Source organism: Monopterus albus, unplaced genomic scaffold, assembly GCF_001952655.1.
Source record: "Monopterus albus unplaced genomic scaffold, M_albus_1.0 scaffold109.1, whole genome shotgun sequence".
NCBI lineage: Eukaryota > Metazoa > Chordata > Actinopteri > Synbranchiformes > Synbranchidae > Monopterus > Monopterus albus.
Genome location: NW_018127989.1, coordinates 29,780 through 56,057, shown reverse-complemented (window position 1 = coordinate 56,057; position 26,278 = coordinate 29,780). Strand labels below are relative to the sequence as shown.

Genomic DNA, 26,278 nt, shown 5'->3' with positions numbered 1-26,278 from the left:
ATGTCAAGTACCTGCAGCTGTCCAGAAATGTCCAGCCAGAGGCGTGACACTGAGCTGATGTTTCCACAAAATGTCAACAACAAATGTGCAGAGTACAGTTGTTGCAATCCTCTTTTCTTCCTTCTTTTTGTCTTTTTTTTTTTTTAACAAAAACATGATTTAAGTAAAAACATGCCTAACTCTTTAACTCTTTCCTACATTAGGGTGATTCAGGAGAGCTGGGTCTTCCAGGACCTCTTGGAGAAAAGGTGTGGATATATATATTTTCAGTTTTATCTTGAAGTAACTGCAGCTTTATAGTGACATTTATACTCTGCAAAGTAAACTGCCCTTGCTGTGACCAGCAGTATAGGAGAATAGACCCAATTCTGAGAAGAAGGTGCATAACAGTATACAATGTCAAGTGTAAGTTGCCGTTGTGCTTTTAGAATAGTCTTCTCTCGAAATCTAGAATTTTTATTATTAAGACTTTTCCAACACCGTTCATTTCTCCAGCCAAGCTCCTCTTCTGTTCTCACCACTCCTCTGCCTCACTATTTTCCTTCTAAGTCTTCCAATCTGTAGGTAACTGGCTTTCACACGTCAACCACCAAAGGAGATTTGTGTTTTCTAATAATATGCATATGTTTGTCAAATACGATTAGCTACAGGCATCACTTAAATTGCTGAGTGTTGGCTATGGTTTGATTTAACATTTGGTGATGTCTGAATTTGGTCCCAGAAAAATGAGCCTTGGTTTTTATGATGTTACATTACCTCATGTACCTTTAATCCACACTTACAGTACTGAAAACTGAATGCTGTATGACACATACAGTATATCAGTAGTTTTGTAAAGAATATATAATATTTATCCCACATTAGCTTACACTGCTAAAATGCACTTCAATACAACTGAAATATGTGTATTTGCTTTTATTTTCATTTGAATTTATTTATTTATGATATTACTCTTGTCATATCCTAAAGGGAGCTCGAGGAGACCCTGGTCTACCAGGACCTGCAGGACAGCCCGGACTGGCTGGTCGTCCTGGACCTATGGGACCAACCGGGCCAGCTGGGCCTCCTGGGCCCCCCGGTCCAAGTTACCGCGTTGGATTTGTAAGTTCTGTGTTAGATATGGTGAAGATGCTTTTAGAAAACTGGCAAAGGTTTTTCAAAAGACTTTGTTCGTCATAACATTTTTGTTGTTGTTGAAGGATGACATGGAGGGATCTACTGGAGGTTTCATCGGTAGCCTACCTGGTGTCAGAGGACCAGAAGGAAGACAGGTAACTTATTAACAGTATCTCTTGCTGTTTGGCCTGATTGCCAACAGGATGCATCTGACCACAACTTGGAGTGCCATAGCTTTTGTAAATGAGAGACGTCAATTTAACTGAAGTGTGAAGCGGGCTTATTGCAAAAATGTATAAAAACATGTTTTCACTTTGTTATTACAGGTGTTTGAGTGTAGCTTGATGGGTAAAATGGCAATTTTATGCATTCCAAATAGAATTTGCAGCACAAGGTGTCCAAAAGCTGACGCAGTCTGAATACTTTCTGAAGTGACTGTACATGATCTTGCAAATAACCAAGACTAACGTGTCCTTTCAGGGTCCTCCTGGCTTTCCTGGAATTCCAGTATGTAAACAATTTTTCTAATCATCTGTCTTGAGTGTTTCTGTTTTTTCTACCTTAAAAGTAAATTATTAGATCAAAAAGGGATCTTGTTCTGAATATGTGATCAGCTACAATGTCACCCAAGGTTTTATTATTAGTGGAGAAACACAAGCTATCTTTAGCAGATCTTTATTCATTCATTCATTTTCTACCGCTTAGTCCCTGAATGGGGTCACAGAGCCAATCTCAGCCGGCAATCAGGCGAAGGCAGGGTACACCCTGGACAGGTCGCCAATCCATCACAGGGCTAACACATAGACGAACAACCACACACACACACACGCACTCCTATGGGCAATTTAGAGACACCAATCAATCTAAGCTGCATGTCTTTGGACTGTGGGAGGAAGCTGGAGTACCTGGAGAGAACCCACGCAAGCACGGGGAGAACATGCAAATTCCACACAGAAAGGTCCCGAACCCAGAACCTTCTCGCTGTGAGGCAACGGCGCTAACCACTGCGCCACCGTGCTGCCCAGCAGATCTTTAGTTTTTTCTTTTCTTTTTTTTTTTTTAAGTGCATAGCCTATACGCTCCCTCGAGTTTCTGCGTTGGGATCAGCTGTATCCTCACTACTCTCTTCTCCTGTCATTTCATGTTTGTTTTCAAAACCATTAGAGTTGACAAAAATAAGCTAGCTCGTACAAACAAACTTTTCACTGTAAAGTCAGTTATTGATGGTTGGAGTAACTTCAGTGAACCTCTCTGCAGGGTAAACCCGGGTTCCCTGGCACACCAGGTCAGAAGGGCAGTGAAGGTCCTGTAGGAAAAGATGGACAACCAGGGCTGGATGGCTTCCCTGGAACTACGGTAAAAAGAGGCATTACCCTCGAGCTCTGGGAATACTGTACTCTGTTCTCCATTGGATACCAGAGGTCATGTGCCTGTTAACATAGTGTTAGATGTGTTTGTTGTTCTTAAATATTATCATATTGGAATATTTAACAGATTATTTATGTAGTTTAACTCAAGGTCAACTTAGTAGTTTTTTCAGAGCCTGTAAAAACATCTCACCATCTTCATCAGTGGATGGGTTGTGTTAAGTTGTCAAAGAGATCGCTTAGTTGTTCTCCATACTTGGGTCATCTGATAACAACTGGGCAAACTCCATCCACTAGCAGAGAACATGAGACACAGTTCTTTAGCTAGTAAGTGGACCTTGAGTTAAGATATATTATGGAGCAATCAGATGTGTAGTAACCAGTTTTGTATCCATATGACATATTAAGAAGGTATTTGATTCTTCATTAAAGTGTCTTTTGTCTTATTCACTTGAATTTTATAGGGACCACAAGGTGTCAGAGGTGACAAAGGAGAAAGGGTGACTATCATTTTTAACCCTGAATATCTGTAATTTTCTGTGAGATGCTGATCTGATATTGTACTGAAACATCCATGCCATCTCATTACTGAGTGTTTCTGTAGTTATTTTTATCTCAGACTACTACATAATTGTGAAGGAAAGGGGAAAAATACCTGTTATGTTAAAAATGTCTACATATCTAATCCTTTTTAAGACACAAGATTAACATTTTGTCACATTGAGCATTTGATTAATTTGCAGTTTTGCATTTCTTGCTAGGTGGGACATTCACGTATCTTTTCTTGTGGTGTATGTGTGTGTGTGTGTTGTGGTTTTAGGGGGAACCAGGTCGCGATGGAACCGGACTCCCAGGTCCACCAGGTCCTCCTGGACCACCAGGACAAATAATCTACCAGACGCCTGACAATGTAAGAAACACGTGGCAGGCGCGTGCACACGGACACACACACACTCACAGTGGCATACATGGAAAACATTCCTTCAAAAAAAGGGAACCAGCACTGCTGTTTCAATTTGTATCAGGAAAATTCTTTTAGCCTGAAATCCAAAACTCAGCAGTTTTAATCAGTAATGATGTTTATTTTTTTGTCATTCTCTTTGTGTCAATACAGTTGGGTGCTGTAGTTGACAGTGCTGGGCCTCAGGTGGGTATTCATTATTGCACAGTAATACTAATACCAAAACTAGAATTACCACTGTGCAGTTGTAGGCCTCTGCCAACCAGTCAAACTCATGAGAATGGGACAGACATGAGGTCACTGTGACCTTGACGTTTGGCCCCCAACATCTAATGAGTTCATCCTTGATTCCATGTGGTCATTAGTTGTAAATTTGAAGAAACTTCAACACAGAACATGACCTTTATCAAATGTGCACATATTACACATTCTACACTTTAGAACAAGCTTAGACCAACTTGGCTTGGATAATGGTGTGTTTCATTTACCCTGGAACTAGGAATTTGGAATGACACCACACCGAAGTTAACTGGCTTCCAGTTTCAGTTAACCATAATACCAGTTTGAGCCAAGTTAGCCACTGTTAGCCATTGTTAGCAATACCAGTGTATAAAAATGAATTGTGGCATTTTGAAGTACATGTTCACAAATAGAAGTTGTATAGAAATGTGTGTACAACACGAATAAGACACAAGTGCTAGTTAAAAGTATATTACTACAGCTTTTTTTTTTTTACTGCTGATGGGCAGAGTAGCCATCTTGTTTTTTTGAAGTTGGGATTGATGAAATTTGTCTGACTTTCCGAGTAATCCGACGTCATGGGGCATTCCAGTTGAAATTTCTGACTGGAAACTCAGAAATTCCAATTTCCCAGTTTAATTGGAACGGCTATAACAAGTGATATCTGTAAAGTGAACAAAGCACATGATCAATCTAATGAAGTAAATGAAAAAAATGTATTGTTTTCTTGTACAGGGTGGACCTGGTTTGCCTGGTAGAGCTGGATTCCCTGTAAGTCTCCATGTGTTACATAACTTATGTATCTTGCCCTTATTATAACCATAAATGTGAAGCATGTCTACATACATGATAATATCTACAGAATTCAGGAGTGCAAGATAAACATGAAACCTCTGGTCTCAGAGGAGCCAGAACTAACTTTTCAGCAAATATGAAGTGGGAGCAAAAGGTTTATTTGTTGATAACAAATATGATGGAGTACAGCGTTTTTGGATATAAACCGGACCCTGCCAAAGTTACTTTATATGTTTATTGGGTGTGTTCAGTAAAGACATGAAAGATCTTAACTGTGTTTTAGCAGCTTAGAAATATTGTGTTTGTGACTTTGGTGAAGACCAGGTTTCATGACCAATTTATGCAGAATACCAGGAAATTGTAAACAGTGCCATTAGTATGTCTTGCTACTTGTAGATATAATTTCAAACTCTAAGCATGTTAGCCATCAGTTACAAAATATCAACTAATCTTAATGTTATATATATATATATATTCGTTAATCTGGGAATTCACAATGAAGAGCAAAGACCAAGCATGTTTTAAGGGCCTTTTTTGGACAATATACAAGTCTAATTCTTAGAAGAAGGCCTTGGAAAGCGGCGCTCAGTTGGGAACCAGTGATGTCAGGTATTTCAGTGCTCCAATCAGTTGCTTGTTGTGGTGTTGTTTCTTTATGCTGCCAGGCCACAATCTGATTGAACCATATGTGCACAGTCATTTCAAATTTGAAACCACCCTTTGAGGGGCTTTAAATTTTTCTTTTAATAAATTCTATTACTTTTAACAGTGGGACACTAGTTTTACTGAAGATCGGAACCCCGAATTGCTCCCGGTGGCTTGACTAGCGCCGTTGTGTGGCAGCCTTGTCGTCATCAGTGTGTGAATGTTGTGTGTGAATGGGTGAATGGTGTATGATCTCCTGTAAAGCGCTTTGGCCAGTGCAACACACTGTGAGAAATGCGCTATATAAATACAGTCCATTTACCATTTATTGTTTGTACTTTGTAATATTGTACAGACCTCTTTTACATGCACAACACATCTCTGAACAATGACATGGAAGTGGCATATAGGCAAAAGAGAAGACTTCTTTATACTTGGATCGGCCCAAGCTCCATTTCTTTCAAATTCCCATAATGCTTAAAAACAACAAGTCTTGCACCCAGCACATATCCAAGGCTTCTTTGCTCAGTGGTACCATACTGCATCTACTCAAATAACCCTCAGCATCTCATTTACTAATGCTGACATAGTATCTAAACAATGGTGTACTCAGCACCTCTGTATGAACAGAGACTAATGGGAAGGTTGATTGAGTTGGTTGGAATTGATCTAGAGGAATTGAGGCTTTGTTGCTACCAAATTACTGTTACCCCTGTTAGGAATGTCATACTTAGCTTCTTTATTCCACAGGGTCCTATGGGACCAAAGGGTGACAGAGGGGACCCCGGCATTGCAGGCCATGGAGTAAAGGTAAAATCTTGGTTATTCCTTTGTTCAGCTATTCATTTATCCACTTACAATAATTAAGTCACTTTGACCAATTGAGTGGTCACTGTGTGTCTCACTGCTGTTGTCCTGTGTTCAGGGTGAGAAAGGTGAGCCAGGCTCAGTAATAGGGCCTGATGGAAATGTTCTGTATCCGGAAGGGTTAAGAGGTCTAAAGGTGAGTGTCAGTCCATATGACTGTCTGGACTTACTGTATGTTAATCCTAAAATAATCAGTTACTGGATGTCTGTCCAGTGTATTTGAGTTTTACACTGGTTATACATTTGTGGCTATCACTAGACTACTTCTTGTTTTATCATATGTACGATATGTAGGGAGACAGAGGACCTTCTGGACCTGTTGGACCCCCTGTAAGTGTTTGAGAATTTCTATAGAAGATATTTATACTAATGTACCAAAATCCATGTATGTATTTTTCAGCTCACATTCTCTTTTGTTCCATAACCTATTACTGTAGGGCCAGTATGGGCCTCCTGGATCAAAGGGTGAAATTGGAATGCCTGGCAGACCTGTAAGTACCTCTTTGTGGTGTCTTATGTTGGTATAGTTTCATATGACTATGTAATACGATTCAGTGCCTTTATCAAGCATACTATACATTTTGCTGACTTATTGTGTATTGTTCTGTTTACATATTTACCCCACTTTAGTTTTTGCAAGTGCATGAAAATATTAACCAATGACCTTCTCCCCTCAGGGTCGCCATGGTGTTAATGGATACAAGGGAGAGAAAGGAGATCCAGGGGCCGGCGCTGGTTATGCCTACCCAGTAAGTGTATGATTATTACCAGTAACAAATATCAAACAGTGCCGTTACTTTTTCAAGTGAGTGTATGTGCATGTTTCTTGATTCCTTATGTGGCCACCTGCTGGTGTTTAGCCATGAATGGGACGATTGGTTCCCCATTATGACCACGTGTTTACAATTGCCTCAGATCTACTTAAGGGAAAACGGTGTATTGCAGGTCGCACTGTGAAAAAGGCAGTTTTTGCCACTGCATGTGGGCTGTAACCCACATTTTGTATAAGTATAGTTTTTAATCCTCATTATGAGAGATCCATTGGAATAAAGGGTTTTTTAAAACTATTTTTCAGAAGAGCACCTTTGGTCTTTTTTCATCTGCTTATTTTTGGTCCATTTTGCAAAAGAGCACCTTCAATAACTTTGTTGTGAACTTCCTGAGCTCTGTGGCATTTTCCTTCCGGTTTTACAAGGAGTAGTGGTTGAATTCTTACCCAGTGAAATGGGACAACCCTTGAAGACCTCTATGCATCTTCAGTAGTTAACTATGACGGTTAAGTAAACAGACATGATGAGTTGTCAGAAATTTTTAACCACACAATACTGACTTCAGCTGTGGTCATTTCGCTTACATGGGTTAAGTGGCAAGGGCAAGGAGGGGAATTGGGATTGGGCCAAAGAGTGAATGGCTTTGTTTACATCAGGGAGTCCCCGGCCCACCAGGACCACCAGGACCCCCTGGACCCCCTGGACCAGCCATTTCTTTAGATCGCTTCAGTGTGAGTACACAAGCTCCCAATCATCATAGTTCAAACTAAGCTTTTGGATATTTCTATGTACTGGCTAGTGTTGGTACGAAGACTGTGTCTCTTGACTGAGAGCTAAACCATACCACATATGAATCACTGATACAGATGACAAGTCATTATCCAGTCTGTTTGTTCTGTTGTTTAAGCCTTTGCTGACTGGTGAAACTAGTGAGTCGGTTGCTCATTGCATAGTTCAACTTAAACCATGGAAAAATCTTTTCCTCTGTTGTTGCTGGTGTTACGAATTGCTTCATTGAGCATTTTTTTCTTTCTATTCATAGCGCTATGATGAAACTTCCAGGAATTACCCAGGTATCACCTCCCAACACACAGTTTGTTGTTTTAGCACAATTACATAATACTGTAAGACAGAGAGGGCTCAAAATGGGAGGAGAAACATAAATGTGGCAGTCAATGAAGAGAGATTCAGAAAGTGTCTGCAGACATAAAAGGCTTCTATCTTAATTTCAGTTTGATCCAGCTGCCTCAGCCTGAAGGGAATATACACTGTATAGAGAGAGATTAAGCTGCCAACCTCACTCTCAGTGAAACAGGGTGCTAGGACGTTTTGCAATGCAAATATCAGATACACCTGTGGGATATGGTGTCTGACTCTGCAATGTTAATTTTTGTGTTTTGTAGTAATTAAAGGGGAAAAAGGAGAGCGTGGCGAGCGAGGACTTCCAGGTAAATCCTAGAGTTTGCATAAAATATACACACAGTGCCATTATTACATACTGTACATATCCACAGTGAATTATTAGTACTTAATTACTAAAATGCCTTTGTTTTTTCAAGGAGCAGCCTCTAATTTTGATATTTACACATTCAAGGTAAACTGTCTTATCATTATACCATGAGTCAATTTTATTAGCTTAGCAGACTGGATGGCGTGTAAGAAAGAAAAAAAAACATCGTACAGTTGAACTCTTTCCAACAGAATGAACTGAAGGGAGTGCGTGGAGACCCAGGTGTGAAGGGAGAAAAGGGAGAGCCTGGTGGTGGTTACTATGACCCACGTTTTGGAGGAGCACAAGGCCCACCAGGGCCTCCTGGCAAACCAGGCCTACCGGTGAGTTCTGAGAGTTACAGTAAGTGTCTATCCAAAATGAACTGCTTAAATAAGTTATGGAAAACAACAAGCCCATCTTCAGCACATGATCAGTTATTACACATAAAATCTGTCCATACATACTCATATAGTGTGTGATGAAGACTCAAGAAATTTAATAAACAATATCAAGTGTATTTAATTTGAAGAAATCCCTTCAGGGGTTTTCTGATGTATCTCGTTCATGAGAATGAGACAGATGTGCAGTCAGAATTATCTTGACCTTTGATCATCAAAATCTAATCAGGTCATGCTTTTGAGTCCAAGTGGAAATTTTTGCCAAATTTGAAGAAACTCCTTGAAGATGTTCCTGAGATATCAGTTTACAAGAATTGGATGGAGAGGCCACCCAACAACATAATGTTTCTGGCCATAGGTGTCATCCAAGCAGAGGTTAAATAAAAGTTGTTTGTCACAGAAGTGTTTGTAATGTTCCAGTAGTTTAGATTTTTTATTTTTTTTTCATTTTAGGGTCCAAAGGGAGATTCCATTATAGGCCTTCCTGGACCCCAGGGACCACCAGGGGCACCAGGGATTGGTTATGATGGGCCTCCAGGTCCTCCAGGACCACCTGGACCTCCAGGATCTCCCTCACTACCTGGACCATATAGGCCCCATCACTGTAAGTGGTGTTTTTTTTTTTAATACTTTAGGTATTTCTGCATAACTGACTACTGGAGACAAAGTCCACTGACGCTGTTCACAAGCCAAATCATTAACAAGCATTTGTTTTCATGTGAAGCTATTAGTGTTCCTGGACCTCCTGGTCCTCCTGGGCCACCTGGAAGTCCTGGTCTCTCCTCTGGTGTAAGTGGCTTCACTTTTGACTTGAAATTCTTACTAAGATTGTTCAGCCGATATTCCAAATGCATCCTCAGCACATATCTCTTAGTTCATTATGATTAGTCAGTGGGCTGGCCCGGTTGTGTTATTACTACTATAACTGGTTGTGTTGTGTCAGAGATTGTCAGATTAAGAAATGGATGCCATACTTATCAATTTCACTGACAACAAAACCTAAACATCATGTATATTTGTCTTCCACAGGTTACAGTTTTGAGGTCATATGACACCATGTTTGCTACTGCCAAACACCAGCCAGAGGGCAGCCTCATCTACATCATAGACAAAGCAGACCTGTATTTAAGAGTGCACAACGGACTGCGGCAAGTCATGGTACAGCAATTTACTCATGAATTTTTACCACAGAGCTCACAACAGGATTTTAAACTCTAAATCATACCATAGGGCTTTAATACAGTAAAACTGTAACGCTACTGCTCTCATCAATTTTTGGCCACAAAGGGACAAGAAAATCAAAAGAGGTTTACACAAATGCTATATTTCTGTTTTATAAAATGAATATGGTGATAGAGCATATAAAGAGCAATAAACATCAAAATGCTTGGGCAGGATTCTAAGCATTTATTTGACTTATGTTCTGTAAATAACATACAAGCAAAAATACAACACAAAAAATGTGATACAGTGTTAATACACAGATAACATTACACCACATATTATGCAATACAGGTCAGATCAGATGAATAATTTCTTGTATATTTTTTCACCGAACAGCTTATTTTTTTATTTTTTTCCTTCTCAGCTTGGAGATTACAGTCCCTTCTTCAGAGATCTGGTAAGTTACATTCAACCAAAGAACACAACCAAAACATACGTTGCCTTTTGACTAGGGCTTCCCCCTGAAAGTCGATTAGTCAAGAGGCCAAGTCATTGGACTGAGACCCTTTTTTATTTTTTGTCAGCCAGTGTGCACTAAAATAGAAGGTATGGCTCCCATTAGTTTGTCATCTTCTTCTCCTCATCCAGTTTGTTTGCCAGTCTCCAGTAAAGCAGTTTACTGACTGTTTCTGTGACATGCATCCATCTGAACAGCATCCATCTGATCCAAAATGCACTGGGAAAACATTTCAATGAGGAATCATAAGCAGAATCATAAATGCATATTCTTATATTCTTTAGCAGTGCAAACCAGCACACATCAAATGTAACAACATGCTCTGGTGGTTAACTGACAAGAAAAGATCAAACCTGCATTGGAATAATGATGTTAATGTGGTTGAAATCATCACGGAAATTCATGCTAGTTGATTTTCTGGCAGTCTTAAGAACGTATATATATATAATTCAGGTCCTCTACCAGAGGCCTGGGAGCTTGAGGGTCCTGCGCAGTATCTTAGCTGTTCCTAGCACTGCACTCTTCTGGACAGAGATCTCAGATGTTGTTCCTGGGATCTGTTGGAGCCAAGTCAACTGATGAAATTCTTAGTCAGGTACAGCCCTACTTCTGACATTCACTGACTGCTTCATAACCTCTTGGTTTTCCTTTGAAGGAGAATGAGGTAGCAGAAGTCCAGCCTCCACCTGTGATCCTGTACCCCCAGTCCCAGGACCAGTCCCACAACAGTGGAGCTGGGCATTACTCCGATGGTGGTTTAGTAATACGACCAGTTGAGCCTCCACCACACTCACCTGTAGACCCCAGATACCCGCCACAGTATGATCCCAGGTTCCCAGACCTGAGACACACAGGTCAGACAGATGGAAGATCAGTCACGCAACACACTGAGAACAGAGACCCTGTGACTCCCCCAAGACGACCCAACCCACCTGTGCCACATGTGCACACATCAGGATTAGGGGTGAGTAGAGCTGAGCCACGAGAGCTCGACTACATATTAAATAGCCTATAAATAACTTAATTATGGAGGGCATTGTGTTACTTTGATGCAGGACAATTTGGTGTAAACTCTGGCACTAAAATACACTAAATAACTGAGTGATGGTCAAGGATTTTATCGGTGAGGTAATGCACGTGGTGGTGGGAGGAGGACACATTGCACAATGCTACTGATACTGTTGAATGTAGTATGTGTATCTATTCAATGGAAGCTATAAATGTTTTGGGAGCAGCTTTGGAAAAGAATTCCATTTGTTTTTTGTTTTTTTAATGTTTTTTTTTAAGCAAGAAAACATGCACAGAGGCTATTTTCAACAGTGGACCAAAATAATTCAATTTCAGTGATCGACCCTGCTGGGGTAACATGAGCAGGTCAAAGGAAGGCTTCTATTTTAACATACATCTGTCTTTATCAGCTACATCTCATCGCCTTGAACGCCCCTCAAACTGGTAACATGCGAGGAATTCGCGGAGCAGACTTCCTGTGCTTCCAGCAGGCTCGTGCTGTGGGCCTGAAAGGAACCTTTAGAGCTTTCCTGTCCTCCAAACTTCAAGACCTTTACACCATCGTACGTAGGTCGGACAGGGACGGCTTCCCCATTTTGAACCTCAAGGTGAGATACTGCTGCTTCATTGTACGTTTTTGCATACATGCCATTTATTTGGATGTTAATTTGTTGATGGTTGTGGTTTTGCAATATGTCATCACTGTTTTCTAAAATGACTTGATTTTGGTGGCTCTTGCTGCTTTATAAAGAACAGTATTTAGGTGAATCTGTATTTAAAGTATTATACTCTCCTTGCAGGATCAAGTGTTGTTTAGCAGCTGGGAGTCTATTTTCAATGATGCAAGCAGAATGAGGGAGAATGTACCAATGTACTCCTTTGATGGTAGAGATATCCTCAGGGACAGCGCATGGTGAGTCTTTGTCAGCTTAGAATAATTATATCTGTACATGCTGCTGTTTGTGTAGTAGGACTTTTAGTTTCCCTTGTTACTCTGCACTTTAATTTTGCACTTCCAGTTGGATTTTTATCTGTAGGTATATACTGTATGTACTTTATAGTCTGACATCTGTGCTTGTTTTTGCTTCCCTCCAGGCCAGAGAAAATGGTCTGGCATGGCTCAAGCAACAAAGGCCACAGGCAAACAGACCACTACTGTGAAACATGGCGGGCAGGTGACCGTGCTGTAACTGGTCTGGCATCATCACTACAGAGCGGCCACCTCCTGCAGCAAACCTCCAGTAGCTGCTCCGGCTCCTACATCGTCCTCTGCATTGAGAATGCCCTCACATCACAATCCTACAAATAAATCCCCCCGGTCTTTGTTTTTCCTAATGTTCTGGGCTTTAGTTAAACCGTTTTAATGTCCAAGCAGACGTTTTCCGTTCCGATGATGCCTTGTGAACGTGTGGCATCTAATAAACTGGCCGTGTGGCTCTTTGCCTGGCAGAGACACTTTGTAACATCCGCTCCTCCCCTCCATAAATGCCAAAGAGGTGGGTTGAACAGAGGGGTGCTGGTCATTTTTCTTGGGGGCTTTGTCATGTATTTGGTGAAACAGCTAAATGCCTCCTCAATTTGTATGCATTTTTATTCTGTATATTACATGTTGTTAGTGTTCCTTTTTTAACGTTATCAGTGTTGTACTGTTTTAAAAATGCTATATCCATCACGCTATTGAATGTTCTTTTAATTGAGGTACTGATCATTTCCAATTTTTCCAATTTCATTTTAGAACTGTGGGTTATGATGGGAGTATGGAAAATGTCTGAGGACTATTTTAAATTTTAAGGCAATAATAGATATTTATTTTTAATGAAGTTATGCAAGTACAAGAAATAATTTGGAAAAATGCTAAATATATTCTACACAGCACAGAACATTTAATTCTTCTTCAGTTGAACTTCTGATCAGACACTGTGCCTTATTAAACAAGCAGGGCTGCTTTACAGAGTAGGCTCACAGTCGTGTTTTGTACACATTTTTGTACAAATATGTAAATGTTACAGCGGTTTTTGTTCACATACTTCACTCTATATTTAAATGAGACACACACTGACACTACACTGAAATAAATAATCCCACATCCATAGGGCAACATTCTTTCTAGCTGAAATTATTTTCTCTTCACCATTTATAAAAAGCAGAAAAGCTGAGAGCTGGAAATGATTAGTCTGCTGCTGATCGAAGAAGATTACTGTCATGGATGTTAGGAAGAGGAAAACCAGTATGTTAAGGAGACTGCGGTAGCCTTGCAATGAATTTTAGACTAACCTGGCATTAGTGCTACTGATGCGCTGACTCAACCTGTGGATATCTATTTTTCTAACAAAATGTGCTGTACTGTTTCTCTCCCAGGCACTGAATTAAAGTCCTTTTCAACCACAGTAACAATTTGAGGTACATCAGCATATACAGTATGTCAAATCATGGTTTCCATTGAACCAAATGGTGTCATCTCATGGTGAATCATTACTGTACTGTGACCTTGATGCATGACCGGCAGTTTAATGTTCTCCTCAAAGGGCTGCTGCTGTTGTTGACCCCACCACATATCGGCTTCTCCTACGGCAAGGAGAAGCACTGGAGACTAGTCACGATCCTGGAATGTCTAACTTTAGTACAATACCTTGAAAAATTGACATTTGATACCATGGGGAAAAATTGACACCCGACTGAGGGCATAGCATTTTACATTTAAGCATAGCAAGGCTATAAGATGACAACAAGGTACAACTTTCTTTTCTTGGCGGGTAGCAGAGAAGAGCAGAATGACTGTAGACCTAGGGTGTAATCGGGGAGAATGACTGTAGACCTAGGGTGTAATCACCGCTGGGGACAAGGGCACACACACACACACACCAGACATGAAAAATGGAAAATTGTGCCCCCAGTATTTGTCATGACCAGTCCTCAAATGCCTACTAAAGCTAGAAGAAAATATGTTCTCTGCTCAAAAGTATTAAACCGACTCCAAAACGTACCGACTGTTCACTGAGCTCCTCCTGCTTCGGTTTACATGTCATCCAGCTACAGTGAACACATCAGCTGTACGTGGGGCTGTGACTAAATCTCCTCAAGTGATGTCGGCATCAGTTGGAGTTGAAAACTAGAAAATGAAAAAAAATCTAGGTTTACGGAGTCAGAAGAATTTTGCTAGCGGCTGGATTCTACCGTAGCTGCTGTTGCATAACACGCTCCAATCTATAATCAGTGGTCAAGTGGCTAAAGTGGGTGCCAGGGTTTGATGTGGAAGAAGAATATGTGGAATAAAACATTCAATATGGGCTGCATTGAGTTCGGTTCCTTTTTTGTGGCAGTCCATTGTGACTGTCAGTGCTGTTAAATCTGTTGAGTACTCTTAAATATTTAGGACATTTGTACAAACTTGCCTAAACATGTTGAGATTGATACTTTTCTAAATAAACTCACCAGGAAATCATGAATACATTGGCTGTAGGTCTACAAGTAAAAGTAGATTTTAAGAAAAGTGAATTAGATCAGTGGAGATGAAATCTTCTTAAATCTCTTCTTTAAAGTTGGGATGCACTTAGGAGGAAGTTTTAAGATAATACTTGATTAAGAAGATTAATTTGAATAAGTCAGAGTTGCCTAATCTGGTAGTTGCTTTGAAGTAATATGCCCACGAGTTCCTTCTAGCAGTAGCTTTATGCCCCAATATGAAGTCAAGCGTCTGACTGCAGATTAATGCTGGCAAGCTATAACCATGTTAACACACTAAAGTAATACAAAAGTGATTAATACATCATTCAGCTGATTAATATGGTTCATCAGTAGAGTCAGCGCAACACAGTGTAGTATTTAACACTGATGTAAAGTACTCACCTAAGTGTAAGGTCTGCCGATGTGAAGAAGACATTCCTCTACATCTTTATAATGATCGTCTGTAAAGAGAGGGAAACACATTTTACAGCAATCACATTTGTCCTTTGTCCACACTCCATAGGCTTTGGAGTGCTGCTTTCTGAAATTTGCAATTACAGTAATGTAATGGGCCACTTGCAGGGTTTTTTATGCTGGTACTATGGTAGCACAGTGACCTGATGGTGACCTTGACAGGTTAAGGTTCAGTCCTGGCAGTTTTCCCCAAACTAGACGTTAAGGCCCCTGAGTCCAGGAACTAACACTCATTCATGCTGTGTGCCTCTTTAGCTGTCAGTAGAATGGGAAAGCATTAATATGGAAGCTCAGGATACGAGTTAAATGATGTCTAACTGACACTGCACACAGAAAACTGTTTTCACACATTTGTAAATCTTGATTTTATTTGTAGATCAACAAACACACATATGTGGCCTTGAGAGACAAACATTAATAACTTTGTATTTGTAAATCACCAAATAGGCATTTGTGGCAAGTTATGAGAGGATTTTAGAAGGCTCAACAGTGTGTTCCAGCGTGAAGAAGGCACATCCATCCTACTATGAGCCATTCCTGCCAGAAATGAGCTCTAGCAGCTGCACCGTTTTTACTGTTCTGTTATTTTAGTACATCCAAATGACAGAAACAGAGTGAAGTAAACACTGAATATCAAATGCCAAAATAAACCATCTACAGGTGATTTGGGGGCTGCAAACTCAAAAATGATCTGAAGACAAAATATGGTGAACAGCAGTCTAAGGTCATGAAAGTAAGCAAGCAAGTTTAAATCGGAAGCAAACCTAAAAATATGCAATTGCCCAAAACAGTTCGTAGAAGATACTGCTGAAAAAAAAACTGCTCTGCTTTCAATCCAAACCCCAAAAAGAATTATCAAAAACACACACATGCCACAGGTAAATTACTTTGTAACACTGATTAAGGGAAAAAACTTATAACAATGACTTTCCATCAAGAATGTCATCACAATCGGTCCTGCAAGCTTTAACAGTGCTAACAAGTCTATTCTAGTTGTTCTTTGTACAAGGCAGTTTTTAAATCAATATCTGAAAGTATGAATTTACTATTAATACCCTCTATGACCAACCCCAAGCAAAACAATTCTGAAATGCAAAAATATCTGAAATCAAGCACAGAAATATATCTGGAATATATAAAAATAGATGAGGTCTATGCAAAAACAAGATGAAAGGGATCTAATGTTGCCTTTGCCAAATTAATTCTATTAAAAACACAACAGCATAGAGCACATAACTGACCATATACCATGGCCTCCAGGCTGACAGTAGACGATACTCAGCTTCGAATCAGAACAAAGCATTGCAGTTCATGCACACTTGGGGGAATCAGCAGGCAAGTGTATAGATCCTGTTCATAGCACTAGGGTTAAAAATGTGATTTTAGTGCTCAAGCTTTTCACACTCTATGTTTTCATCTGTTATACTGTAACATTTCACGGATGTGTATAGTAAACAAGGCTGTACTTACATAGATGGAAGTTTTTAAAAACTTTACTGGGTCTTTTTTTTCACGTCAATAAACTCATGCAGAAGTCAGTATTAAATATTAGAAGCCTGAAGGCATCATCTTTAATGGCATGTCATTTGGGACTTAAGTGTAACCAGCAGGACACAGAGCCGCATTTATCCATTCACCCCCCCCATCATATAGAGTGTGTATTCCCTAAAAATAGTAAGTACATGAAGTCACTTCCCACTCAATTTCATCAAATCTGCCTCTTAAGGATTTTAACCCACTGAGCAGCCTTACGAGAGCTGTAAGGCTTATATTAATTGACTTGAGGAAGCTCAGTGTCACAGCAGGGTCCCTAGTGGAAAGAAAATAAACTAGAATCATAACTCCTGTCCAATTCCTCAACTCAGTGTCCTTGGTTGAGTATATCTCTGGGGGAAAAAGAAAAACACTGAGTGGCATATTATCCATTTAAACTTTCTTGACTGACTGAGGTTAGAGGGAGGTTGGGCTGAAACAACCCACAGCTGGCTTTGCTACGAAGTGCCATCACATTGGCTGCCTAGGGAAGGCTACATTTAGTGGGTGCTAAGTAATAACTAAGTACAGTGAAATGATCCAGTGACGGTAATGATACTACAAGGTGACAACCAGATATTGGGGGACTTAATTACATTCGGGGCGGAAGCAAGAAGCCACAGCTATCAGACCTCTGAGCTGTGTTTATTCAACGCTGGTGACTCACTGTCACATTAACCTAAGTCTAATAATATCTGAACTCATGGTGCTGTAACCCTTTGTTTTGTGGCCTTCTAATGTGTTCTCATAGAAGAGATGCCTCATTTTACTGTGATACCCACTCAGCTTATATACAGGAAAATAAGACTGGCTGCCATAAATCATTAGTAAATGTCTTCAAACATTTACATTTCAACGCATTCTGCCTCAACCTACACCAACATTTCCTCGTCAAAGGGTAATAAGGAAGATTAATGCAACATTTGTGTAGTGTCTGAAGTACTTAATACCTACAGTACTGCAAGGCGTTCACATTTCACTGACATTTAGATAGATAATGAGTAACAATCCCCGTCTTTAGATGTCCTTGTGAATCTTCTGGCATTTAAGTCTATTTTCCCCCCTCCTGTCTTTAAATATTTGATGAGAAGGATGTTAACTAGAGTGAATATTCCTGGAATTGTGAAGGTAGGCTCTGGCCAATTCATCATACCTGCTGTCTTTTTTTGTCTCCACACTGGAAATAGCCATAGCCGGTGGCATTATGTTTTTGGGTTATCTGCCTGTTTGTCCTGTTCTCTTGAATGCATCTCAGCAAAGCCATGAAGGAATTTCCTCACATTTGCCAGAAGTGTCCACCTGGACTCAAAGATGAAGTGATTACATTTTCTCGGTAAAAGGTTAAAGTCACCGTGACCTCATGCCCATTCCATTCCCCATTTGGGACTGAGCGGTATAGAAGCTGAATGAATGAATGAATGCATAGTAACTGATGCAGCTTAATCAATGCAACCTGTGCCTCTGCATTTAGATTAATACATACTATAAATACAGATTTCTGGATGAAAATTTCACTTAGCAGCATTGAGGAAAGAGTTCTTCAGCTCTTGCCAAAACTGAGCCAAAATGTAGCAGCCACTTGGGGAATATTACTCTTAGTTAATATTCATCAGTGAGAAAAACCTAAGGCCAGTATTTATCTGGTTTTATGATAAACTAAAAAGTAAACACAAAAACAAAAACAAATATACCATCTCACTGCTGAAAAGACCACTGTGATGGTGTAACTCCAAATTTACCCAGGTCAGGTCAGTTTCCTCGCCAACCTTACACAGCTCACTAGCCATGGTCATCATCAGTGCAGCTGGCTACATATATCTCCTTCCATCTGCTAATGAATTTTTTATGCCTCTTCCTCTCCCTTTTATGCACAGACAGGGGTCAGATCAGCTTTGTTCTGCAAAACTATGCTGCTGTTAATGACAGCGTTGCCTTTAGAATCTGTGACCCTTCCGCTATAGACTGCTCCACTATAGGACCCATACTGATTGGATGTGTCCAAAAACGTTCTTATGCACAGTGTCAGCTCATCCACAAGGTATTTTACACTCTGTGTTGATAAGACGCAATCTCATGCACGGACAGAAGCGCAAATATAATTAATTAACTAAAATCAAATTAAATTAAAATTAAATAACCCATGAAATTATTTTGAAATCATTCTGATTAGAAGTCATGGATGTACATTCAATCCTACATGCCATTATACAAGCAAAGACTCCAATATGGACCATTGTCAAGAGTTTTACTAGCAGCAGCAGCCAACATGCTGTTGCTGTGGGAGAGCTGGTGCACAAGGGACAGATCAGATGAACAGCACCATAGCATTACTATATTTATTTAGAAAAATAATGTTATTCTGTGGGAAACTGCAGCTTCAGTTAGAAGTTAGAGACTCATACATAGTTCCTCCACAGTTATAGGGTCTGAAGAGATGTTGAAGCGTCCACGGGTGAGAATGCAATGTGATGATGATGATGATGATGTGTGTGTGTGTGTGTTAGCCCTGTGGTAGAGTGCTGACCAGTCCAGGGTGGGTGCTCCTGCCTCTTGTCAAATGCATGCTCTGATAGGCTCCAGCCCCCCACCACCCTGAACAGCAATTCAGAAAATGACTGAATCATTTTCCTTGGGAACCCTTTCTTTTCACAGTGAAGCCAACATACTGTTACAGCTTGTGAACATCATCATACTGTTTCACAGCAGTACACTATATAAAAACCCTGCAGCCTCTACAGCTGGCGACCCCTGAGAATTCCCTCCATCCCTCAGAAAATCTACCTTTCAGCAAGTTGCTGGGCTGTGTTTGCTGACAAAAAGACAAACCGAAAAGCTCCAATTCATTGCACTGTTTTTGACGTAACATTAAAACTGGTGCCTCCTTCACTTCCCTCTATGAAAAGGAGGAGCGGAGTTGTGATGTGCTTTTCATTCCTCAACCTGACACTTCACCATTGATCATTTATTAAGCTGGATGCTTGCCTGAGCCATCGTCTGAGCTGTATGTGGCACTATGGAATTGATTATGTGAGTGTGCATGACACCCTTTGAATGTGAACACACGCATGCATGTGTCATTGTGCGTTCATGCCAATGGTCATGCCCTCCTATATGAGTAATTCTCAAACTCCAGCTGTCTAAAGACTCTCTCTGTCCGCCTGCAGTGATACGGTACTGGGCAACAGGAAGTGGCCCAGAATCTAATCACTCTAATGTCTGTGGCAGCACTAAATCACACTCACTGGCTGGAATGCAACGCTTGGTCTGTCCTTCAAAATGGAACCTTTCCACGACTCCTTCCATATTGTAATTATTACAACTGGATATGAGCTATTGCACTTATTGGCTAGGGCAAGGCACCGGCTGCTTCCACTTTGATTGGCTGCCTGGACAGCTCTCTGCAGCCTCCCATTGGCTGCCTGGAGGAGAGTGGGAGGAGAGCACACCCCATCCTCCCCCTGTGGCAGAGCGTGTAAATGTAGAGTCTTTTCTGCCTATTATCTGAGTGACTCTGGGTTTTGGTGTCTGCCTCTGAGAGTGTGTGTGCGTGTCAGAGTGAGTGTGTATCTTGGAGGAAGAAACAAGATAGAGTGAGAGAGAAAGGGAGTGAGAAGCTAGCAGCGTTTCTTCTCCCCCCTTTAGCCTCCCCGTCTCCCTGCTCCCTGTCACTCCATCCTTCCTTCCCTCTCCTGGACCACCCTCCAGCCCTGTTTCGATCCGGACCGAGACCCCCCAACCATCCTGGGACCCTTTGACTCTCCTCACTTCTCCGTCCCACCAACCACGACCTCTGAGCAGGTAAGACTCTGCTTCTTCCAGCATGTTGACCGTGTACAAGTACTTCCTGTGCACTCCTCCTTCTCCACTCATAAAACTGCTGCTCTTGTTTTTGTTTTCTGGGCAAGGCACGTTATGGCCTCTGTGCCTCTCCTCTGTGCATAATTAAAGTTTTCTCTAACACTTTTGTTGCTTTCAAAAAAGTGACAGCTGCAGGAGATGTTATCAGTGAGGTCACTTGGATGTTTGTTCTTCTTCTGATATTCCTTCCTGATATCAACTTCCTCTTCCCTGGCTACACCACAATCTCTCCATCTTCTCTCCTTCTGTCTTTTGCAATCTGATACCCTCTGGCTCTCAGAGTGTGCACAATCAGTGGAAAAATTATTCAAGTCTTTTATATTTAAGTCTAACAAGATCTTAAGATGACAAGGAAAACGCTGTGCTTTGGTTGTAGAAAATGCATTTCCACTTGGTTTTTGAAAAGTGTTTATGTTAGTTGGTGATGGCTATTTATAGGCGGTGACGAATCAGGCACACGTGCGCTTGCTATGCCACTTCCCTAATGCCGGGACAGAACACAGGATTGTCCACTGGCTCCAGAATGCATGACACTGCACAAAGTCTAATGACTTTACAAGGCAGTGACTCGCTTGATTGAATCGAGCAATCTTTCCAGCAGGAGAATTCCAATATTAACATGGCCCATAAAGCATTCTTGGCAAGAGCAGTGGAGGGGGGGGGACTGCTTAGTTCTCCATCCACACATCCTGTACTTTCCTAGGAAGGGAAGTGGATTGTGTACAGTATATGTGTGAACATGCATATGTGGATTTGTGAGAGAGACGGAGAGACTGCTAAAGTGCTTTAGACATCAATACAGGCAGCCCAGTTTTTAAAGCCACTCTATCGTATCTGAAAATTGGATCATACAACAATGTCAATGCCTGAGGAAATGCTTCAGCTCATGTGGTGTTTTCTTTCTTTGAAAGGTCTGTTTTGTGAGGAAGTGGTGCTTAAATATAACTGAAGAGTAAATATGGATCAAAGTCTGAGTTTTTAATTACATATTTAATCATATTATCAAAGTCCCTCTCCTCAAATTGTCTGCAGAGCTATAGGTGTGACTTTTACTGTAGGTGCATTATCTAATTTGAAACCAATCACCACAGCACAAAGCAGATCTCCTGCCTTGTTAATGACAACTAATAATTAGCAAGCTTAAGTTCTGTGGAAGCGTTTTATAATACAGTCATATGCACTGTAGCCTGCCTGTGACTTTCAACTAAAAAAAGGCTTTCTCTAGCAGTCAGTCTGACCTTCCTTCCTGTGATAGTCATTTTCTAATTTAGACAAAAAGAGCATCTGTGACAAAGCCTCTTGGGAATGGAGCTTCCAACAGGGTTGCCTCGAGGGGAAGCAGTTTCCACTGAAAGGCTTTTATTGTGTTAGTTTGTGTGGAACAACTGAATGGAAAAAGCTGGAATTCCTGACACTTACAATCCGACTGTGAACAGTTAGCATATCTGTGATGTTGTGAATATAAATATGTCAATGAAGAACATGCACCAGTGCCATTATTCATTCAGGTGTTGGGGCTGTTCGTTTGTTAAGAAGTGTAAATTGGGGCTCTTTACTTCTTGTTGGAACATGCAGGTGTTTGTCTGCACTGTCCCTCAGATTCTCATCTGGCTTTGGGCCAAGCTAAGTCACAACTCAAGCGCCTCATAGCAACCCAGACTGTAGTTTTTATTACTTTTATTACTAAAAGCATGCTGATAGAAGCGCTAAACGATTGTACATTCCAGACTGAATGCAAAGTAACACAGCTCATTTGTAAATTAAACAAAAATACAAATGAAGAGGTGAAAGTTATGCTCCATTTTGTCACTTGCCTTGCATCTTCATGAATGAGCAGTTAACATACAGTCTCAAAAATTCTCAGTTTTTAGGAAATGTGCTCTCTCTCTCTCTAGCAATTTAAAATTCACTTAATCGTTCATGCACTCTCTACTGCTTACATGTCACAAATCTGAACCAGCTTCTCTAATCGACTCATTTCACAAATGGCCATAAGTAACACAGACCAGGTTTAGTCAGTGATTATCAATGGAGAAAACTCAATGAGAGAACTTAGAGCTATGTATGAAAATAAAGTAGCCTTGCTTTCTTCTACACCACATCAGCCCAGCAGCTCACATACAGCTATATTTAATGCACCTACTGTAGCGCACATCAGCTCTTTCAAGGTAAGCTCTCATAAGAATGCATATGTGAACTCCCTTATGAGCCTCGGTGATGTGTTTGCACATTCCTGTTATGCATTTGCGTGACTTCATAAGCCACTGCTACAAGCTTAAGTTGAGCTGCAGCCAGTTAATGCAGACAATGAGTGTGGCTCAGCATGTCAGTGCAGTTTTACACTTTCACATCACCTAATGTCACAGATGTCTGTTTAGGGCACAGGGTGTTGTGAAGGTTTGGGAATCGATTTTTAGGACACCACACAAATGAGCTGTTTAAGTAGAAGCAAATTAAAATGTTTTTAATGATGTCACTGATAAAAGAGAGTCAAACTAAGGACGGGACACAACTTGTTGGTTCATCACAGGGGACAGTATGTGTTCATAGATATTCTGGAAAATCCTAAGTAATTACTCTATATACCTTCTCTACAAATGTCTTCCACAAAATTAATTTTAAATGCGCCCGTTTCCACCACTAATTTCCCATTTGGAACAACTGCACTATCAAAAGATGGATAGCCTGTATCAAGTATATTCAGTAACCCTCACTTCCTTCTATGTAAAGCCAGTGCTCTGCAAGCAGCTGGCCTTTTGTGCCTTATTTCCATTCGAGTCGTTCCGGATCTCCCACTGGCCTGGCTCAGGGCACAGAGTGTTCCAAGAGGTGCCTGGGTAGGGACAGGCTCGGTGTGAAACAGGCCACTGACACTGACTGGCTGCTGTGTTGGTAGCTGTCACACAGTGATCAAGGTCAAATGGATGCAGATAAAAGATTAAAAATTACTGTATTTGGCCTGTTGGGTACTGACTTTAGACTTGATATGATGGAAAAATACAATGTAAACAAGTCCAAATAGAAATGACAAGGAATAATTTTATGCTTTGAATTTAAATATGTTGAAATGAGATTTGCTTTTCTTTTAGTGTGCACCTTTGTCATACTGAAGGTCAGAACAAAACTCTTCACTATTTACTGTCTGTAATTACTTAAAGGGACTTGACTCTTCCACTTACCTTTCAATTGAATTGTACAGCTATTTCTGCACACAAGAGACTGAATAATTAATATATTGTTAGATTTTTTTTCCATTTCAGTGTATTCATGCATTATTCATATCATAATTTTCTATCAGGTGCTAGCTTTTTCCTGATACTATTTTTCAGCTTTCTTTATTTGAATCAGATTTTGTTAATTTTCAAAGTTAGACTTTTTTAATATTTCAAACAACCTTTGCACCAATATTACAAGGTTGTGTAGCTTATTTGAGCTTCTTTCTATCTGTACATTTATTTTTACTTCTCCATGGCTTTCTTATTAAAAAAGGTTATTATATTAACAAGTACTATACTAAGTATAGAGAAAAGACAAACTAACGATGATAGATGAGCGGATATTGTGACGCTCTTACACGCTGCCAGTATGAAATAAAGAATTCCAAAAATTCAATATAAATCCAGAAACCACATCAATGCATCAGCAGCCTATTATTATGTCTGCTCCATATGAAAGCAAACTATTTAAACTTAAAATCCATTCAACATATTGTAATTTGTCATATTTGTGAAGAAAGAGTTTGTTGCCTACAGTTGTTTTTGTCTTGGCAAACGAGGGTATCAAATCTTTAAAAGTTCCCTTTTGCTAATGCTGTCTTTATTCCTCTGACCAAATTAACTGTGGCTTAGAAGCCCCCTCCTTGAACTTGAGACAGAGGGTAGTAGTTTCCCTTTTTCATCATTTAGCATGTCATTTAACTCTCTCACTCTCTTTGCCTCATTAAATCAAAGCTGACGATAGCGGGAATCATCGGTATACTTTACCCTTGTTCTGCTCTAACTGACCTGTAGCATATTTCATCCTTGGTAGCTCAAATAAATTGTACATGTTGGATATTCTTCCATGCCAAAGGGTAAGTTAAAAATTTTGGGCCAAATATGGGCGACTGTGGTTCAGTGGGTAGAGGGGTTGTCTCCCAACCAGAGGGTTGGAGGTTCAAATCTCAGTGCCTGCAGTCCACATGTGAAGTGTCCTTGGGCAAGACAATGAATCCCCAACTTGCCCGCGATGGTTAGAGCCATTGGTTGAGTTGGCGCCACAGATGGCTGCCTCAGTTCTGTACCGAAAACAAATTCCTTGTAACGTACGTGGCCAAATAAAGGTGATTATATGCAGACCCATGTATAACACTGACTAACGTGAGCTCCTACAGAGTCACGTTTTGGATGGCATGTTAGCACGGTTGAAACTGACAACACTGGCAGAAAGGTGCTCTCTCTCTCTCTCTCTCTCAGAGAATATGAAGACTTTATTTTTTGCCCACATGATGAAAAAAAAAAAACACATACTGCTGACTCTCACTTTGCATTGTCTTAGCAGCCAGTGTGTGTGTACACTTAGGTTTTAGGGTTGGGTACCGAAACCCGGTGCTGGCACTGGTTACTATACAATCGGTATCTAGTGGAATGCAAATTTTGGTGCCACTTAAATGTCTATTGATTGATATATTTGCCCTCTGGTGCTGTGAAACAGACAGTAACATTAACAGGCAACAGAGGCATCACAGCATCACATGCTAATGCTGTCATTACACATATGCTGTGTTCCATTTATCTCAGAACTGTTTTTTATGTTGTCAACCTTCTTTTTATGCAGTTTAAAATTTTCACCCAGTCTTTGCCCTGGCATCGGGCCATGGTGCCCTTTATATCAGTTGGAGTTACACGTCCAGTGGCTGGTGTGCCCTCATCAGATTTCAGATTTGAGGACTGAGCTATGTAAATGATCGTTCAGTCACCCACGTAGAGAACGGTGCTTAATAAAGGAGCGCTCCTTATAAAATGTCAGTTGCTCATGTAAATTGGCATAATGTGCTGTACAATTTAATGTTATTCACACTTTAAAACTGTTTGGCAACATCAACATTTTAATGAACTGTTTAAGCTAAAAATAATGAATAGATGTAGCAAAAGTAAGGCACAGAAGTTCACCAATCAAGTTAGTGGTGCTACCATAAGGTTTCCTTTAGTTTTACTGGAAAAGCAGATGTAAGATCTGGATCTGTCTATCAGCTGTAAGAAAACTCAGGTTTCCATCATGCATTTATTTTTAGTTTTCACTGTGCTAGAAGTGATGCTGGTCATTCTGTCATCATGATGTCAGAAGAACATAATTATTGCACCAGAGTAAGTCAGAGAAATTAGACATCCCTTCTTTGTTTTCTCCTTAATGCATCCATGATTCTTTTGACCCATGATCTTAGGCAACATAGAGTAACAAGAGCTTAGTATGGCTTTGAGTCTAAATATGCATAGATAACACTATTAGTCGTCTCCCAACCGGAAGGTTGAAGGTTTGAATCTCGGTGCCGGCAGTCCACGTGTTGAAGTGTCCTTGGGCAAGACACTGAACCCCCCCCCATTGCCCCCAATGGTTAGAGCCATCGGTTGAGTTGGCGCCGCAGATGGCT

General features: G+C 40.5%; 1 protein-coding gene and 1 long non-coding RNA gene across 2 annotated transcripts in view; both read left to right on the top strand.

The window, feature by feature from the left end:
- The window catches only part of LOC109966325 (collagen alpha-1(XVIII) chain-like), a 36,882-nt gene extending 22,748 nt beyond the window's left edge, over positions 1-14,134 (top strand). The window contains exons 17-43 of the mRNA XM_020611081.1: positions 204-248; positions 970-1,101; positions 1,200-1,271; positions 1,597-1,623; positions 2,374-2,472; positions 2,948-2,983; positions 3,304-3,393; positions 3,598-3,630; positions 4,420-4,455; positions 5,875-5,934; positions 6,050-6,127; positions 6,286-6,321; positions 6,429-6,482; positions 6,669-6,740; positions 7,418-7,492; positions 7,804-7,834; positions 8,165-8,209; positions 8,321-8,355; positions 8,463-8,594; positions 9,105-9,255; positions 9,376-9,440; positions 9,681-9,809; positions 10,240-10,272; positions 10,988-11,296; positions 11,751-11,948; positions 12,141-12,253; positions 12,436-14,134. Coding sequence (XP_020466737.1) covers positions 204-248; positions 970-1,101; positions 1,200-1,271; positions 1,597-1,623; positions 2,374-2,472; positions 2,948-2,983; positions 3,304-3,393; positions 3,598-3,630; positions 4,420-4,455; positions 5,875-5,934; positions 6,050-6,127; positions 6,286-6,321; positions 6,429-6,482; positions 6,669-6,740; positions 7,418-7,492; positions 7,804-7,834; positions 8,165-8,209; positions 8,321-8,355; positions 8,463-8,594; positions 9,105-9,255; positions 9,376-9,440; positions 9,681-9,809; positions 10,240-10,272; positions 10,988-11,296; positions 11,751-11,948; positions 12,141-12,253; positions 12,436-12,649 — 2,400 coding nt within the window. The 3' untranslated portion in view covers positions 12,650-14,134. The remainder of the gene's footprint in view (positions 1-203; positions 249-969; positions 1,102-1,199; positions 1,272-1,596; positions 1,624-2,373; positions 2,473-2,947; positions 2,984-3,303; positions 3,394-3,597; positions 3,631-4,419; positions 4,456-5,874; positions 5,935-6,049; positions 6,128-6,285; positions 6,322-6,428; positions 6,483-6,668; positions 6,741-7,417; positions 7,493-7,803; positions 7,835-8,164; positions 8,210-8,320; positions 8,356-8,462; positions 8,595-9,104; positions 9,256-9,375; positions 9,441-9,680; positions 9,810-10,239; positions 10,273-10,987; positions 11,297-11,750; positions 11,949-12,140; positions 12,254-12,435) is intronic.
- A 6,149-nt stretch (positions 14,135-20,283) lies between these two features.
- LOC109966310 (uncharacterized) overlaps positions 20,284-26,278 on the top strand; it is a 34,602-nt gene continuing 28,607 nt past the window's right edge. The window contains exon 1 of the long non-coding RNA XR_002275745.1: positions 20,284-20,589. This is a non-coding gene — a long non-coding RNA (uncharacterized LOC109966310). The remainder of the gene's footprint in view (positions 20,590-26,278) is intronic.